Consider the following 16,461-nt stretch of genomic DNA (forward strand, 5'->3'; position numbering starts at 1 on the left):
TTACATTATGAGATGAAATGGACAGTGCGGATCGGAGATTTTTAGACCATGATGAGATTGATATCATATCTAAAGTCAAAGCCTTTATGTGAATTCATTTGTTGTGATGTGAAGCAGATAATAATAATAACAAAGCAAGGGTGAGCAAAGTACAATAGGCCCATGGCATGCTCTGCACTGCTGTTTTTGTTTTTTTTATTGGCTAAAATGGTTTAATTAAACTGTATTTATTCAGTGTCTCGATAAATAATTGGTATGCCATTTATTGTTAATAATAAATACAAAAATAGGAATAAAATATACACAAATATACATTTTATAATGTTATTAAAAAAATATTTGACATGAAACAAAAATGTTAGTAATTAAAAATGTTAACTAATGAACATTTAATTCAAAATGCAAATGCAGCCCATGAGCATAAAAGTAGGTGTAACATCACAAAGTGTATTTGTATGGGGGGAACACGGACATTTTAGCAATTCGGCAGTGGGCAGGAATCTGGACTTTTAGGAATTTCAAAAGGGACACTTGATGGAAAATTGACTTTTTAATTGCTTGTATGCATACAGTCGAGTCTCTGGAGTACCTGCCCACTCATCAAGTGTGAAATAAATGACTAAGTAAATCTTGTATCAGACAGTTTTGGAAAATGTTTCTGTGAGCAAGGCGTTGTTCATTTTGAGAATTTTTTTGGTCGCGATTCTGCAAATTTGCTAATTACCCCCACACCGAGTTTGTCAGTCCTTCCCTGCAAAAATGTACTACTAATAAGCCATGACTAGACTAAAATGTCTGAAGCGAATGAGTGTAAATGAGTTGTGAAGGTTCCAGAAACATAAAGATGTACACATGCACACAATAAATGCAGTGCAATCATGTCAGGGTCTACCACAATACAAATAGTTTATTGAAGACGCTGCCTCCACAAAACATAATATCCTCTGTAAACCTCTTATAAACCTCACCACAGTGAACTGGTTTACAACATTTAATAAGTCTCCACACTTTAATTCATCATATGTCACTCATCTGTTCCACTTTTATAGCGAGGTGAATATTGGGCCCATGAATAATTCCAATTTGCTGCAGATAAAGGCTTTGTACTTACATGTAATTTTTAAACTAATTCAAAAAGTATTTTACTTTATTGTTTGATAGTTGCATTAATTCTGTAGCTGTGTACCTGTTTCTAATACTGCCACCTACAGGATAAGAGTGACACGGTGTCACCATCCCGTAGGACTGTTCGAATATTTGGACACTGTTTCTTTTGCGCTGCATTCAACTAGCTGCTTAGTTTGGAGAATGGTTCAGTATGGCATTGGCGAAGAACACTTTTTTTTTTTTTTAAAGCATGACATCCGGATGGTTTTGTAGAAGATAGATAACACATGATTATTTGTGTTCAATTACATTGAACAATGGTGTGTTGCACAGACAGATTTATGATGTCAAGGTGAGAAGATGACAGGGACAGCACTTCTAAAACACTTAAGTACAAATGCACTGATTCGTATAAGCACAACACAGCGTAATGTTTTCATGCTCTGTTTGCTAAACCTGTCCCTCCTTGTAGTTACCAATTTAGCCTGGGTGAAGTGTGTTTAATCAAACCAGCCGAGGGAGAGCGTTACACTGCGGCGACCACTTTATTCTAATTTTGTGTGTGCGGTGCCCTTGAGAGGGAGAAATTTTTCGGCACTGAGAGCGAAGCAGCTTTGGGGATGCTCCATTTTGGAGGGAGAGGAATGGAAATGATTACCTCTGTTTATCAAAACAATGCGTGTCGTCGAGGGATGGACGTCTATTTATTGACACGTTTGGTGAAAAGAGGAACAACAAGCACATAAAATCTCTCAAAGCTCTAACAAAGAAAGATTCATATCCTCCACGCCTTGTCCATGCGGCTGAGCGTAGCTTGTTGAAAGGCCACAGTTGTACTCCAAATGGCCCAAATGATCTGATAATGTACGCTGCCTACTCTGTAGACACGCCAATACCAGGAGAATGCATGAGCAAAACTAATCAACACTGCTCATGAAGAAAGTTGATTCAAGTGTTCTCCATCTCTGATCGCACTGAGTTCACCTCTGGTGAAGCCCAGAGGTCAGATGGTCACAGGTTTGTGGCCTTGCTGTCGCCCTTCGCCACGCTCGGGGCCCTCTCCCAGCCCTGTCGAATGCGGGTGAGGGTTCGATCCACGCATGGCAGCAAGATCAGCATTTTGAGCACCAGTACCACCGAGGGCACAATCAGACACAGCATGTAGCCTGGAGGGGTGTACCATTTGTATGTTGAAGGGCGGAGGAATTTATTCCAGCCGTAAATGTAACCGTGTGCCGTGCATATGAACAGGGTCAGGTGGCCAAGTTTAGACTGTAAAAAAAAAGAAAAAAGAAAAAAACAGAGGCATTTAATTAGACAAAAAACATCCAGCTACAGCATACAGAAAAATACATTATTTCCATTCTTTTTACATACAGACATTGTTGTTTATTAAATGGGCTAAAGGCCCCACTGAGTAATTGGAGCCCAAAAGTTCAGAAATTAACCGTTCTTACTCAAAATGAGACTAACAGACAGGCATACATTTCCACAAATAACATACTGTATTACACAGTGCAAATGGAGCTCATCAGACGTGTTTATGTCGATGGATAAAACTACTCAACTGCTGACTTCATGAATAGAAATTGTCACATTAAGTATTATAGTGAAAACATTCTCTTTAGTTTTTTTTTTTTCCCACAGCTGTTACACCCAAAAAACAGTTGGGTTAAAAACAACACAATTTTGGGTAAAAAATGGATCGATCCAGAAATTGGGTCAACTTGACCCACATTCTTACGTTGTTTTGTACAAAACAGCCCATATTTTAGGGTTGTTTTGTACAAAACTGCCCGTTTTTGGGGTTGTTTTCTGCAAAACAACCCAGAAATGTGGGTCAAACTGACCCAAGTAGTGGATCTGTCCTTTTTTGACCCAAAATTGCGTTATTTTTAACCCAACTGTTTTAGTGTACAGAATACTTGTTTTGGGGGCCCTAGTGTCCCCCTGTTGTTTGGTTATTGTTAATCACTAAGTAGAGTGCATCTTGAACACTATGCTCTCGCACAGATAGTAGTACAGTGTCATCCTCAGATGACAATAATAAACGATTTTATTTTTAATTACCCTAATTGTCCCTAATTTAACTGATAGCTGCGTAGCCTTTTGCGTCATGAATATGAAAATCCATTGCATTCCCTTGTTGACAACCATGCACACAACGATAATCTATGCAAATCGATCTCAGTTGTGTCATCTCGTTCTCCGCTACTCAAAGGATCAATTATCTTGACCTCCATCGCTGAATATCTTTTCCCATCAGTCCATCTGTGCACACGACCTTTTCACACACACGCTCGTGACCTGTATCAGCAAATCTGCTCACGTGGGATTATACCTGCTATCATAATTCAGTTTAATGAATAACTTAACATTTAAAATGCTGAGCTAAAAGCAACCAGTCATCCATTGTGTGTGCCTGTGTTTGGGAGTTACTTAACTAGTCACTTGGGAGGAAAGTGCCCGACGCACTGCTTTTACAGCACTTTAATAACTCCGATAAAAACTTGGAAATAATTATGTTTTATCAAAAACGCCTTATAAAGAGATGTTACAGATAAGAAGCACCGGATGAGAACAATGGTACTGGGACACTCTTTAAAAAAAAAAAAAACTTTTATTTTCAGGAGACACTACATTGTCTTTTATACTGAAAAAATGATGAGACAATCTTTGCCATCTTTGTGTCTTGCTGATGCGTGTCTCTGTCCAAGATTAGATGCCTCATTAGGTAATTCAGTAATTCTGACAATACTCGTACTATGTTTGTCCTGGTGACCTTTGTAATTTAGTGTTGAGGTCATTTGAAAAGCACATAAATTAAATAATACTATTACTACGGCTACTACTACTAAAAATAATGCTAATAACGATAGAAATGAACACCACACACCTCATTATCTGTCATATGTAATATCAATAACAAAAATAAATACACTTAAATAGTCATACAACATCCTGCAGTTGAAAGCCGACCTTTTTCTATTTCTATGACCCCATATATAGTCTTATGGGGTCCATTATGCACAACTTTAGTAATGCTACCAAGTATAGTAACATAGAGCCATGTCCTCAAGAAAAGATAGGTTAAATCGAAAATCTTAGAAACCAAGTAAGATTCAATGAAAGGTGCAAAGGTGCAAGGTGAATACTTGAGTCAATCATCATATTGATTGAGATGCTTGAAGCCCATTCTCTTTCTTATGTTAACCAATGAGTACATCTGTTATATCTTGAAAACAACTTCACCACATGTTGACCAAGCTGATGGTTCCCACTATTTCCGTTACGAGTTATGTCCATTAGGCACATCATTATACTTTTATGATTCATATACCACAATCCCATGCTATTTTTATTTAATGGCTAGACAATGAATGAATAAATCTGTGATGTCTTCAAAATTGCTTCACTACATGTAAACCCAGCTAAAGGTTTTCACTGTTTCAGCTATAATTACTTACCTTTATTATGCACTTGATTATACTTTTATTATGAATAGGCAGTGGCTGGTATTATAAAATGTTCCTATTGTCCATGTCAAATAAAAATCATGCATATATCTCTACATTTTGCGGGTAGAAAAAACAACATCAAATGCCCGTGGTGCCCCCCCCCCCCCCCCCAAAAAAAACTCACCCCACCTCATCCCTCTATTACCATAAAACATGCGCAACTGTGCTCTGACCTGAATGAAGCTGAACTCCCTCCAGCTGAGCGAGCCTCCCACAGAGGGCAGCGACGTCAGGCCGAGTAGGACATAAAGAAAGAAGCCCAGGATGCCCAGAATGTAGAAGGAGTCTGTTCCCCACGCTTCTGTATAATTAAAGTCAAAGGGGGTGGTTTTGTTGTTCTTCATCTAAAGGGAGCGAGAGATGGAGAAGAGCTTTAATGTTGAGGAACATACAGTATTCCTTGTACCGTAAATGTACAGATCAGCTTCTACTGTTGCTTAAAACCACTGTGCCTTACCTCGTCCACCACACGGGAGATGAGTTTATGTCTGACAGAGTAGCGAATGGGAATAATGAATGTACAGATGGCGTGGAGAAACGCAAAGCCCAAAGCAACCAGTCCCATTTGCTTCCTACACAGCATCCAGCGGTCCAGCCAGTTCGGGAAACGCCTGCACAATAAAGAAAGATAGATTCAATTGAATTTATATATATATATATATATATATATATATACACATATATACATATATATCATCTTTAAAATGATTTTATACCCTACTTGTACTTGGTTCCTCTATAGAGCTGAAAGGCGGCGGCTATAACACCGGGCAGGTAACACAGCGACAGCATGACAAGGGACACGATGGGAAACACCTGAAAGAGGGAAGCAAACTTAAGAAGCACATCAAAGTGAACTCTAGGCCTCGCCACATTTATGCAGTACTAATTAGTAAGTCTTGTTTTTTCTGCTCATGGGTAAGAAAGTTGTGCTTCAATCCAATGATTAGCTGGGCCAAGAGAAATTCCAGGCAATCAGAAGTATGAAGAACGTCCATATCTGGGAAAGAAACAATAACATCCTTCCATCCATCCATTTTCTTTACCAAGCTGGAGGGAATTGATAGCCCATCCCAGCTGATTTGGGGTGAAAGCTAGACACCCGGGCTGGTTGCAGTCTACAGCAGGGCACGTATAGATCGAGACACACAACCATTCACATTCACACCGTCACTAAGTAGGAATTGAAGCCAAACTGCCTGCACAGAAGCAGGCGAGTACACCACTTTTCCATCAGTGACTGTAGGCACAGGAACAGAAATATCAAATTGGGAAAGGGCTGATAGTGAAACAAAGTTCAAGACAATGCAGAAAAGAAAAAATAATCGGCCAATGAGATATAAAAGAAAAACAGAATGTTTTCTCATCAACAAGCCCAGGCAAAAAACAGACTTTTCAAAATCCTCCACTGTGGTGAAAGTTTTACAAAACGTTAGTTCACAGTGACCTTCCAGTGAATAAGTCATTGATTTCTCAGGGCATTGAATCAATTGTAACTGGACTGTTGTTTTTGCCTCCCCCATACAATGCTGTCCTTTCATCCATTCCAAAGAGATTCAATAATTCTGCCTCAGACAAATAAACTGCCACACCAACATTTGACCTTCAGGTGCCTTCCTAACAAGTTTTACAACTAAATGGAATATTAATGAGGCTGATTCCACTCAAATGAATGCCGCTGGAAGACAGAGGCCGCTCATCAATGTATTTTTCACAACCGTCATTTTCTATCACAAAGGTACTGAGGTATCTGCTGCTGTGATATTTATTAATATTGTATGGCTTCCATTGATAAATGTGAGTGCCACTCTGCAGATGTTAACAAGAGTGGGGGTCTTGTGAGTGAGGGCTGCGCCATTGTGGGAGTGGTCATAGTTGATTTCAATCATGGTCTATCAAACCGGCTCCTTTCATTCCCTATAAATGTGGCATGCGAGTCGTGCACTAGAGTTAACATAAGAAGAACATCTGTACCGTGAAATGGACACTTGGAGCCCCCCCAAACCCCTATCGTCCGTGTGCCCCCCACATCTTATGCCACCCAGTGGGGGGGATTTAAAAAATAGAATACAATGATTCAGAGGGTTTGATTCCTGCTGTTCACATATTTGTGAGTGAAATACATCCACCATACATGTCCGTGGACCTCAGAATCTGTCTGCCTGTGCCCCATCAAATATCCATCCATCCATCCATTATCGATACCGCTTATCCTCACAAGTGTCGCGGGGCGTGCTGGAGCCTATCTCAGCTGTCTTCGGGCAGTAGACGGGGGACACCCTGCGCATCAGCAAGAACACCCCATAGATGAGTGGGAATGCTCAGCTTGGTGGAGAACGGTCAAACATAAGTGACAAACGTAAGCATCGAAGCTAGCGCTGATACGAAAATGAGCGCGGGCGTGCTGTCTCCAAAAATAGAGCCCTTAGCTTGTAGAAAACAGTCCTTTAGACTTGTATATGGGGCGAAGGTAAAGTGTACATAACCTCAAAGGGCTTTAGACAATAAATAAACAATAGTAATCTTGCCACGGTAAACTGAGAGCGTTAGCTTAGGGAGTTGGCAGATGTGATCTGTCAACAAAAATTAGCTTTGGGGCGGTCTCTATGACTGCAACATTTTGGATACATGGCTTGCAAGAAAAAAAATCCAGAATTATCCACTGAGCCTGTGTCAACGGAGGCTTCCTTCACCAGTCTCAGCATGCAAATGTCTTCTTTTCCATGAAGAACGGGGAACCTGATCCAATCCACCACAATACCAACTTAAACTATTAATTACTGGGTTTCCACATCAACATTCAGAGTTGTTCTATCTAGCACACAAACTGATATTAGAGCTGACATTACTTTGTACAGTGACCCTGGGGAAAAAAAAAAAAAAAAAAAAAGAAACTAGACCGTTTGCAAGCTTCTATAGACATTCCAGCAATAAAAGGATGAGTCTTCACCTTGTTGGCCAGGGACACCATGATTCTGTAGGAGATGTCCTTCCCCTGCTCTACGTAGGCATAGATGACGTCTCTGGTGAGCAGATAGAAATAGAAGAAGGCGGTGAGGCCGACAGCAATTTGGAGAGGCAGCCTCCACTCGGGGAACAGCCTCAGGGGGAAGTCCTCCAGCTCTTGGGCAGCTGACAGAGAGCCCCTGTCCAAAACTGTTAGGCCCATCTTGGTGGCAACCTCCGCTACAGCCTGCTTTGCCTCTGCACTGTTGCCACACAAGTAGACCTGGATAGAGATTTGATTTCATATTTAGAAAAAAAGAATATAATAGCTTGTTATTTTGTTGCAATGTAAAGAACATCTTCACCCCCTTTAAGAGTTGTTCAAATGAATGGATAGAAATACTCAAGTCTGCCTTTTTAAAAGTAAAATTGATTTGTAATCCCACACAGGACAGGGGTTTTAGCCAACACCAATTTATATATATATATATATATATATATATATATATATATATATATATATATATATATATATATATATATATATATATATATATGCAAACTTGCGGGTCCCAAACTGCGACTATGCACCGACTTTAGTTTTAAGTTGTAATATCTTCATTCACCATTAGATGGCAGACATTGCTTATACCTGCTCTATGCTACAACATGAGTGGGACTCATATTTTTTTGTGGATTTGGAATGGTATGCAGGACAAAATAGAACCTCAATAATATTAAAATGTTGAGTGAGTTGATTTGGTGAAAAAAAATGTACGAAACAAGTTATCGCACTTAATGTTGGTTTGCTGTTCATTAGTTTGTGTTCCGTCCTTGAATGGTAATGTTCATGTACAAGACTTATTTCCACTGAAAAAGGAAAAACAGCATTTTGTTTTTTGCTTGAAATCCTTTGTTATTGTATTAGGATAGTGGATCTTTTATACATGCATTGAGAACTGAAAAATGAAATAAATTAACTCATTGTTTGCACATATGTACATATTTAAAATGGCATTTTTGTCATACATCTAGTTACGAACGGCATGGTCCTACAAGGACCCTGAGTAGCACTAATGTAAAATTGTGGCCCCCTCCACCATTTAAATTGCCCATCCCTAATCTAGATGATGGTGTAAATTGCCAAAACCCAGTTATAGATTTTATTTGAAAGACTGTATTTTCAGGGATACGAAACATTTTCAAAATGTAAAAAAAATCTCAATGGTGACTACTTTTCATGGATATCCTTAACACAACGGCTAACAATCTTGTGTCTGGGGATACAATGACGGTTCACTCAGGCTAATAAATTTAAAAAAAAGATCAAAATGTATCTGCGAGCAGCATCTCGTCTTAACCCTTGCAAAGTCAGTAGAAATAGAATTGTTTTCATGTTGCTGTCTACCTGCCTGTTGTTCTGCGCTGCTGCTGATAATTAATAGATTCCACAGATGAGTCGCAAGCTGCTGTCTGCACATGACACCGCAATGCACTCTGCCGTCAAGGCTGGTGTGCATAAAATATTGTTTGTTGTTGTTGTATCCTGAAGCTGGAGATGAAACTCTTGCAGGTGTAAAGCACGTGACGTGCATACAGTACGCGTGTCACTCATTCTCTAATCCCATTTCGACATCTCGCCATGCTGGAGTTCATTATCAAACTTGCTGCTCCAAGATAAGGCGATTAAATGTGTGTCTGTGTGGGGTGTGCGTGTGGGGTGTCTGTGTTGGTGAGAGGATTGTGTGTGTGTGCGTGTGTGTGTGGATGGGTATTCTGTTGTAGGTGGAGGAGACGGAGAGGAAAGTTTGACAGGCAAGTCAACTGAGCAGTTTTCCCCCAGGTGTGTATAAGTGGACCGGGCAGCCAGCCATGTCTCCTTACATTACTGCGCCATAACAGCAGGGGACAGCCGACAGACTAAATCTCCATCTGAATGTAAATGTGACACAACCGGACACACACGCACAGAGAAAAAGAAGAGAAGCTGTCCAATCGCACATACTAATCGGTTAACTGTTATTTAAATGATGTCTGTTGGTAATGTGGAATTGATTATTGACTGTTTTAAAGCAATTGAGACAAAAAAGGGTGCATGACTTCCTTAGTACCAGCAGAGGCACTGTTGATTCAATCTTAAATAAAGTCATTTTGCTATCTAAAGCAGTGTTTCCCAACCACTTGTGTGTTGTAAGAGTGCATCCAGTGTGCCTTTGGAAATGATTATTCATTCACTATGAATAATACTGGTCAACAAATTTTTACTAAACCTTTTAATCGGAGACGCAAATAAAATTTCGGGATGATTTTTCCTTCCAAATCTGCCCTCGTTTTTTTTTTCTCTAGTACATCAGGTTTTCATACTACTACTACTACTACTATAATAATAATAATAATAATAATAATACTTTTCTTTTTAAAATTGCTTATCAGCGTTTAAGCCTTTTTTTGGGGGGACATGCAAGAAGGTAAAATTAACCTGTATATCTACTTTTACCATCAACACAAAAGAAGTTATGGTTCCCTTTGAGGAATCAACTTTGTATTAAACTAAACAGTCCCAAACTGAGCAAGTATATCTGTGAGTAAACACGATACAAGAAGGTCATGATTGTTCTAGAGTAGAAATATAAATAAAAACTGGTATCATCAGCTGTGGCCAAGTGATATGGATCACAACATGCACTGAAACCCTGATCTGGCTGCTCTATAAACTGTCCCCGGTTCCAGTGTGGGTCACAACAGTATGTGTGATTTCCGTGTGTGTGATTGGTTATTGGCAGAGAAAAAAAGGGAATGAGTGAAAACGCATCCGTGGTCATTGCAATAAAAATTCTTCTTCCTCAATTTTACACATTTTGAATATTCGTGTTGATATACAGTTTGTTTTTCAGACATCCATAATGCTTGGTACATTGAAATCTCTACACATGAATGCCACCAAGTGGCACCATTTGGGATTTGGATGAAAACCTCTGGAAGAATATGACTCTGATGTGACACAAGTGACGTGTGCCAATATCCCATGAGACCTCAGCATATCTCCATCCTTGAGCGTCGAGTATGTTTGGCTGCTGCCTTATTGTTTTGTGCTCTCTTGTGATGGAAAAGTGTGATTAGAACGACAGAACCGGAAATTGAATTTACTGTAATTTACACGTTTCTGTCCTGGCTGTTTGGTACAATATGGCTAAAAAGACAATGGGCTTTATTTTCGTAGACAACGCAGGTGCGTTCGCCATTAAGACTGCTGCATCTTGATTTTTGTGCCGGGGCAAGTCTAGTTTAGCATGTTTGGTAATTTGGCAGCCCACGCTGAACCTCGTTGTGGCATTCCGGAGGACTGAGGGCGTTTTCTTTTAAGCGCCCCGCCAGCGCACATTTAGCGACTGAAAGTACCTTAGACTAGCTCGGAACAGATCTATGTTTATTGACCGCAGGTGGTGCAATGATTTTGGTGGATTTGATCGAGGTACAGGCAGAGAGATTCTGAGCTGTACGGACATAGTGGTGGATGTCATCGGATTTCATTTATAAATATGACAATTGCGTGCATCTCTAAACGTGCTTTGTGCATTTTGATCTTCTGAGTTGATTTCTGCTTCTACAATGTCAAAGCCTGCGTGGTGGGCCTTCCCTGCATTTAATTTAAAGAGAATGAGGGGAGCCATTTCCACTGGCCAGGAAACAAGTCCCTGGTGGTTACTCCAACAATGGCGCAAACGTTCCTTTCTACCTGCGCCCGTCTGCAAAAACACCAAAAGAAAGAAAAGTCCACCCATGTGCATAGTTAGACGGCGCTTTGAGCTGGATTTGCGCCAGGCATGAAAATAGGACCCACGTCGTTGAACAATGAAATGTAGAGTACACCACAAAGGTAAACTGCATTTAGTTTTAATGTGAAGAGACTCACCTCTTGGACAATTACCACTACATGTATCACAAAAGCAATGATGAGATGAGTACACAATTACATGTTTTTTAACATTAAAATAAAAAAACAGATGACTTAATGTATCTTTTATATATAGTTTGTATACTTTGTTCTTTACACTAGTTGACTTTATTTTACTTTTATTAAATGTTTACCTCACTTTTCCAAGTGTGTAATAGTTAAAGTGGAAATCAACCCAAACATATTTTTTTTCAAGAAAATGGCCCAGCAGGCCCACTAGTTGAAACATGGCATTCTGATTAATATTGCGTTTGTGGAATATGAGTTAAGCAGCAAAATCCACCTGTTTTTAGCCATCTCAGGGGGCAACCATTTTGTCACTTCTGTCAACTGAAAATGACATCACAACTGCTCAGGGCTCAGGTAACGACCAATCACGGCTCAGCTTCAGAAAACGGGTCAGCCGTGATTGGTCGTTACCTGAGTCCTGAGCAGTTGCGATGTCATTTTCAGTCGACAGAAGTGACAAAATGGCTGCCCCCTGAGTTGGACAAAAACAGGTGGATTAACTCTTATTCCACAAACGCAATATTTATCAGAATGCCTTGTTTCAACTAGTGGGCTTGCATAGAACATATCCTTGAAAAAAAATGTTTGGCTTGACTTCCGCTTTAAGAATGTTAAAATGTTTCTTAAAACATTACCTGTACAGTCAATAACAGATTTATGATGGAAACAGTGTGGCCTTGGAAGAGATTATTTCTATTCCCATTCAAAAATGTAATTATAAATTAGATTTAGCATATTCCAGGATTTGACTCATCCACCACTAACTACAATTACACATGTACTCGTGGAGGGATACCGCTGTTCACCTTTTACGAAAGAAAATGGAGCACCGCAGTGGTATCAGCATGCGAAAGGATATTTGTGGATAGGTGTGTGTGTTTGTGTTTTTGTGCATGCGGCTTGTTTGTGTTGCAGAGGATTTGAGGCAGATTCAGGTTTGGTCTCCAGAGGTTCGCACATGTTTGTGTTTCTCTTTGTAGCTGTGAAGCGGAAGCTGCAATAAACACCGGTCTTTCAACTTTGTAACATCATAAAGCGTGTTGGTTTGTGTGTTTTTACAAGTACTGCCCTGGTTTTCTCCAGCATTGATACTGAAACATGGAGAAATCAATAACGTGCACCAGCATAGACGGAATCAATAAGGCAATGCACCCATCCGGCGTTTTTTTTTTTTTTCCTATTGGCCAGTACCATTGAAGAATTTGGGGCTTCCTGAAAACAGATTGTACTGGAACACCATTTACTATTATGTTCTAATATGTTTCAAGGACTTGCTGCTAACAAATTGAATGGAACTAACCTTGCACTCCCTCCCCTTTGCAATACCATCTGCGCCACTGTGTTTCAGCATGCTGCCTCTGGTTTTCCTCCATTCAGCTCACATCTTTTAAGTTTGTTTTCCCTCTTTCCTAACTCACCTGTTTTCCTGTCAGAAGACCATTCTGCAGAGCCCAGGCAGACAGCGTGTTAAGGCCTTTCACCACAGTTGCTCCAGGGACCAGTCTGGAGAACACACAGCAAAGACTTTAGCTGACATTTTTCAACACCTCTCTCAAAAAGAGAAAGGCGGGGAAAAAAACTGAAGTAGAGGGGTCTGAATGTCACAAATCAATGTCTCCACTTAGAAACTCAGCGGGCTGTCCTGACGAAGGAGGTGGTTTCGTTTCTTCATGATTCAATGGGTGCCTTTTGTTGTCTTGCATTCTTAGTGGGCTTTCACGACATTTCCGCCGCAAAATGTTTTTTCCTCGAGCCGAACCTTTAAGCATTTGACCGAAATACTGAACACATGAAAAAAGAATAGGAGATGAAAGATGGAATATAACAGAGCTCCACTACCACAACCCAATATGAGGGTAAAATCACACTGACATCACATCTTTTGTTGGCTTTGTTGCATCATCAACCAGAAGTGTTTTTAACAAATAGTTATAGTCATGCCTCGCTCTATTGCAGTTGACTAATTGCGGTTTCAATACAGTACAATAGTTACTAAACTACATGTCTCCGTTAAAGTAAACATTGGTAGCTGATCGAATATAGCCTACCACTTAGAACAATTTGAATCCACAACAGGTGGTATGGATAGAGAGCGGATGAAAGCAGTCACTGTTGCTCTCTGAATCACTTTATTAAACAAACGGAAACAAAATACAGTAATTGAAAGCATTCTTAGCACACCTGTCGGCAGGCTCAATTGGCGCCATCACTGACTTATAAATGTTCATGATCATGGATTCTTTGTTGTAGAACCTCACGTGCATACGCTGTTTTGGTTAAGTGGTGTTGAAGAGCATGCATGAAACCTTCTATAGATAATACCCTAAAATTCTATTTGTAATACCATAATTATACTTGGTCGCTAATTCACAGAATTTGGTCTGCAACGTAACACCCACAATAAATAAGCGATTACTGTGTTACATTAAATAGAAGACGTGGAAGCTATGAAGAGAGCCGATTGTGTGGGAATGTTGGCTTTCACTCATTAAATCTGATTTTATTCTCATAAGAATTTGACTTTATTTTTGACTAATTTAACAATCTAAGACAAAAAATTACATATACATGTATATACAGTACACATATATGTGTTGGGTTTTACCTGTCTGATCATAACTGTATAAACACATGCAGACAAAAAATGTTTAAAAAAAATATTTTTTCAATATCAATGAATCAACATTTTTACTTTTTTTTTTTACACGGCCATAGACATACTTTTATTACTCCACAAGAAATAAAAAAAAAAACAACAACCCTAAACTAATATCCTTATACTGTTTTGTATAATGTAGAACTTGTATTCCAATAGTACAAATTTTAATGTACATAAATTATTTTTGTTACGAGATCCAAAAAAGTCTTTCCAAATACTACATTTCAATCGGTACTCTTGAAAATGATTACGGTTCGGGACATTAACAACCATAAAACAATGAAAAAGTCATAGGGGAGTAAACTGTTATATGTGTCGGACAGAAATTATAAAATATTGTAATATGTTTTTCAAAATATTCAGGTGAGATTCCATGTGTGTCTATTACCTCTGCAAGTAGGCAGCATTGGCTTCTGCATACATGTCTTTTTTCAAATTATTACTGAGATCCACCAATACCTGCAAAAGAGAACAAAACCTCTCATGTTACCTAGCCTTGAGACTGCTATTCAAAGACAGTAAACAGGTTTAATAATATTAGTTAATTAGCATCGTTTTAGGATATAGAATTGGCAGCTACGGGCTTGATTTTGACAGAATTGAGAGCAAGACTAAAAGTGTGTAAATAAGCGATATTAGCTTGGATGCCAACTTCAATCTTTAGCCTTCAATGATGTCAGACTTTGCTTGAGTCTTACAGCTATACAGAGAAGTACATCAATTTTACCCAAGCTATAATAAAAGTACAACACATGGTGCTCTGATAAAAAAATGGACATGACAACCGTGAATGATTTAAAACCATGACATTTTCATAGCAGTATTTTCAACAGGTCACATGTTCATTCTAAAAAAAAAAAAATAGTGTGCTATACTCACACATTTGGATGCACCAGGCACAATTTAATTGTTTATTTAATCAATTTAATTTTGTTTCGTGTTTGGTAAAAATATGTCACTAATAATGTAACCATGATATTGCTAACTTGCAAAAATCACCGAAAAAATGGGGGAAAATCCAAAATCTGAACATTTACATATATAAAAATCTGCAGCTATGCGAGTCAATGGGTGCCAAACTGCGAATATTCCGGCGTCGACTATAGTTTTAAATTGCAATATCACCAATCACCAATAGGTGGCAGACATCTTAGCTGTGCTTACATTGGGTCTTATATTGCCCCATACTGAGTAGTATACATGAGTAGGCCTAATGATCATCCAATATAAACCAACATTTACTGAGCAATTAATTATGAGTCAATTGAAAAATCTCATCACACAACACCAAACAAAAATGTCCTAAAAAAGTATTATGCTACATTTATACATAGAGTACGTATAGCTTTATACATAGCAATCGGGTTGTGTCCTGAATACAGTAAATCGTTCATGTTGTTTATGTAAAATGTTCCTTACAGCTGCTAAGTCAATATTATCAATATTAGGTGTGTATCATCATTACAAAACACTTTGGCCATCAATTCACCTTTCCTTCCAAATAATGTGCCAGCGTCTCCATGAATGTGTAATGTTCTCTGTGAACACAAATGAAGATGAGTCGAGCTGCCTTGGCTGCTGCCTCATGGCTCATCACCTGCGCGCCACAAACATTCACCATGGTAAATCACAATTCACTTGCACAATCATCCATTCTTGCCGATTGTAGCTAACCGCCTCATGTGTTTCACCTGAGCTCCTTGAGGCAAGGGGCCGCAGCTGTGAGGTCTGCGGCTGCCGTACACCACCCTGCAGCCGGTCTGCAGCAGGCGCAGGCCCAGAGAGCGTCCCAAATCTCCCGTCCCAAAGATGCACAGCGGCTCCTGTTCCTGGGGCGAGGCCATTGCCGCTCCTCTTCCCCCGAGAGGATGCAGGGATACGCTCTCTAGCTTGGCTTCTTCTGTTACACCACTTGCCACGGTCATGTTGAAGCAGTCTTTAGAAGGTTATTGTTCCCTCCTGCGTTGTTATATACTGCAGCTCTGCAAGACGTAGACTTGCCTCGCCTTCTTTGTCTTGAGGTGTACAGCAACATGTGACAACCATGTTGTGTATTACGACTTGCTGATAAAGGTTGAGCCAGGTGAGGTTAACTTGTTTATTACCCCACTAATCAACATCTTCCATCACGTGTGTTGGCGTGTGCGTAAAATCGTGTATTATCTCATTCGATGTGACTCAACGCTCCACACTAGAATCCATGTGTTTCCGTTTGGTTTAATTGACACTTGGGTGACAAGACAGGGATGGTTTTATTTCGCCAGACT

The 16,461-nt window shown here is 39.6% G+C and overlaps 1 protein-coding gene across 1 annotated transcript; it reads right to left on the reverse strand.

Annotated features, from left to right (window-relative positions):
• Positions 1 to 887: 887 nt before the first annotated feature.
• LOC147143701 (metalloreductase STEAP4-like) lies at positions 888 to 16,119 on the reverse strand. The gene is made up of 9 exons (XM_086039340.1): positions 15,886 to 16,119; positions 15,684 to 15,791; positions 14,583 to 14,653; positions 12,954 to 13,038; positions 7,576 to 7,854; positions 5,347 to 5,441; positions 5,083 to 5,236; positions 4,799 to 4,969; positions 888 to 2,379 (listed from the first exon to the last, which is right to left on the reverse strand). Exons 1-9 carry the CDS (start codon positions 16,117 to 16,119, stop codon positions 2,119 to 2,121), a joined length of 1,458 nt encoding a protein of 485 aa, XP_085895466.1. The 3' UTR covers positions 888 to 2,118.
• Between the last annotated feature and the right edge of the window lie 342 nt (positions 16,120 to 16,461).

The sequence above is a fragment of the Filicampus tigris genome, chromosome 8 (assembly GCF_054856515.1).
Source record: "Filicampus tigris isolate MCC_2025a chromosome 8, RoL_Ftig_1.0, whole genome shotgun sequence".
NCBI classification, from domain to species: domain Eukaryota; kingdom Metazoa; phylum Chordata; class Actinopteri; order Syngnathiformes; family Syngnathidae; genus Filicampus; species Filicampus tigris.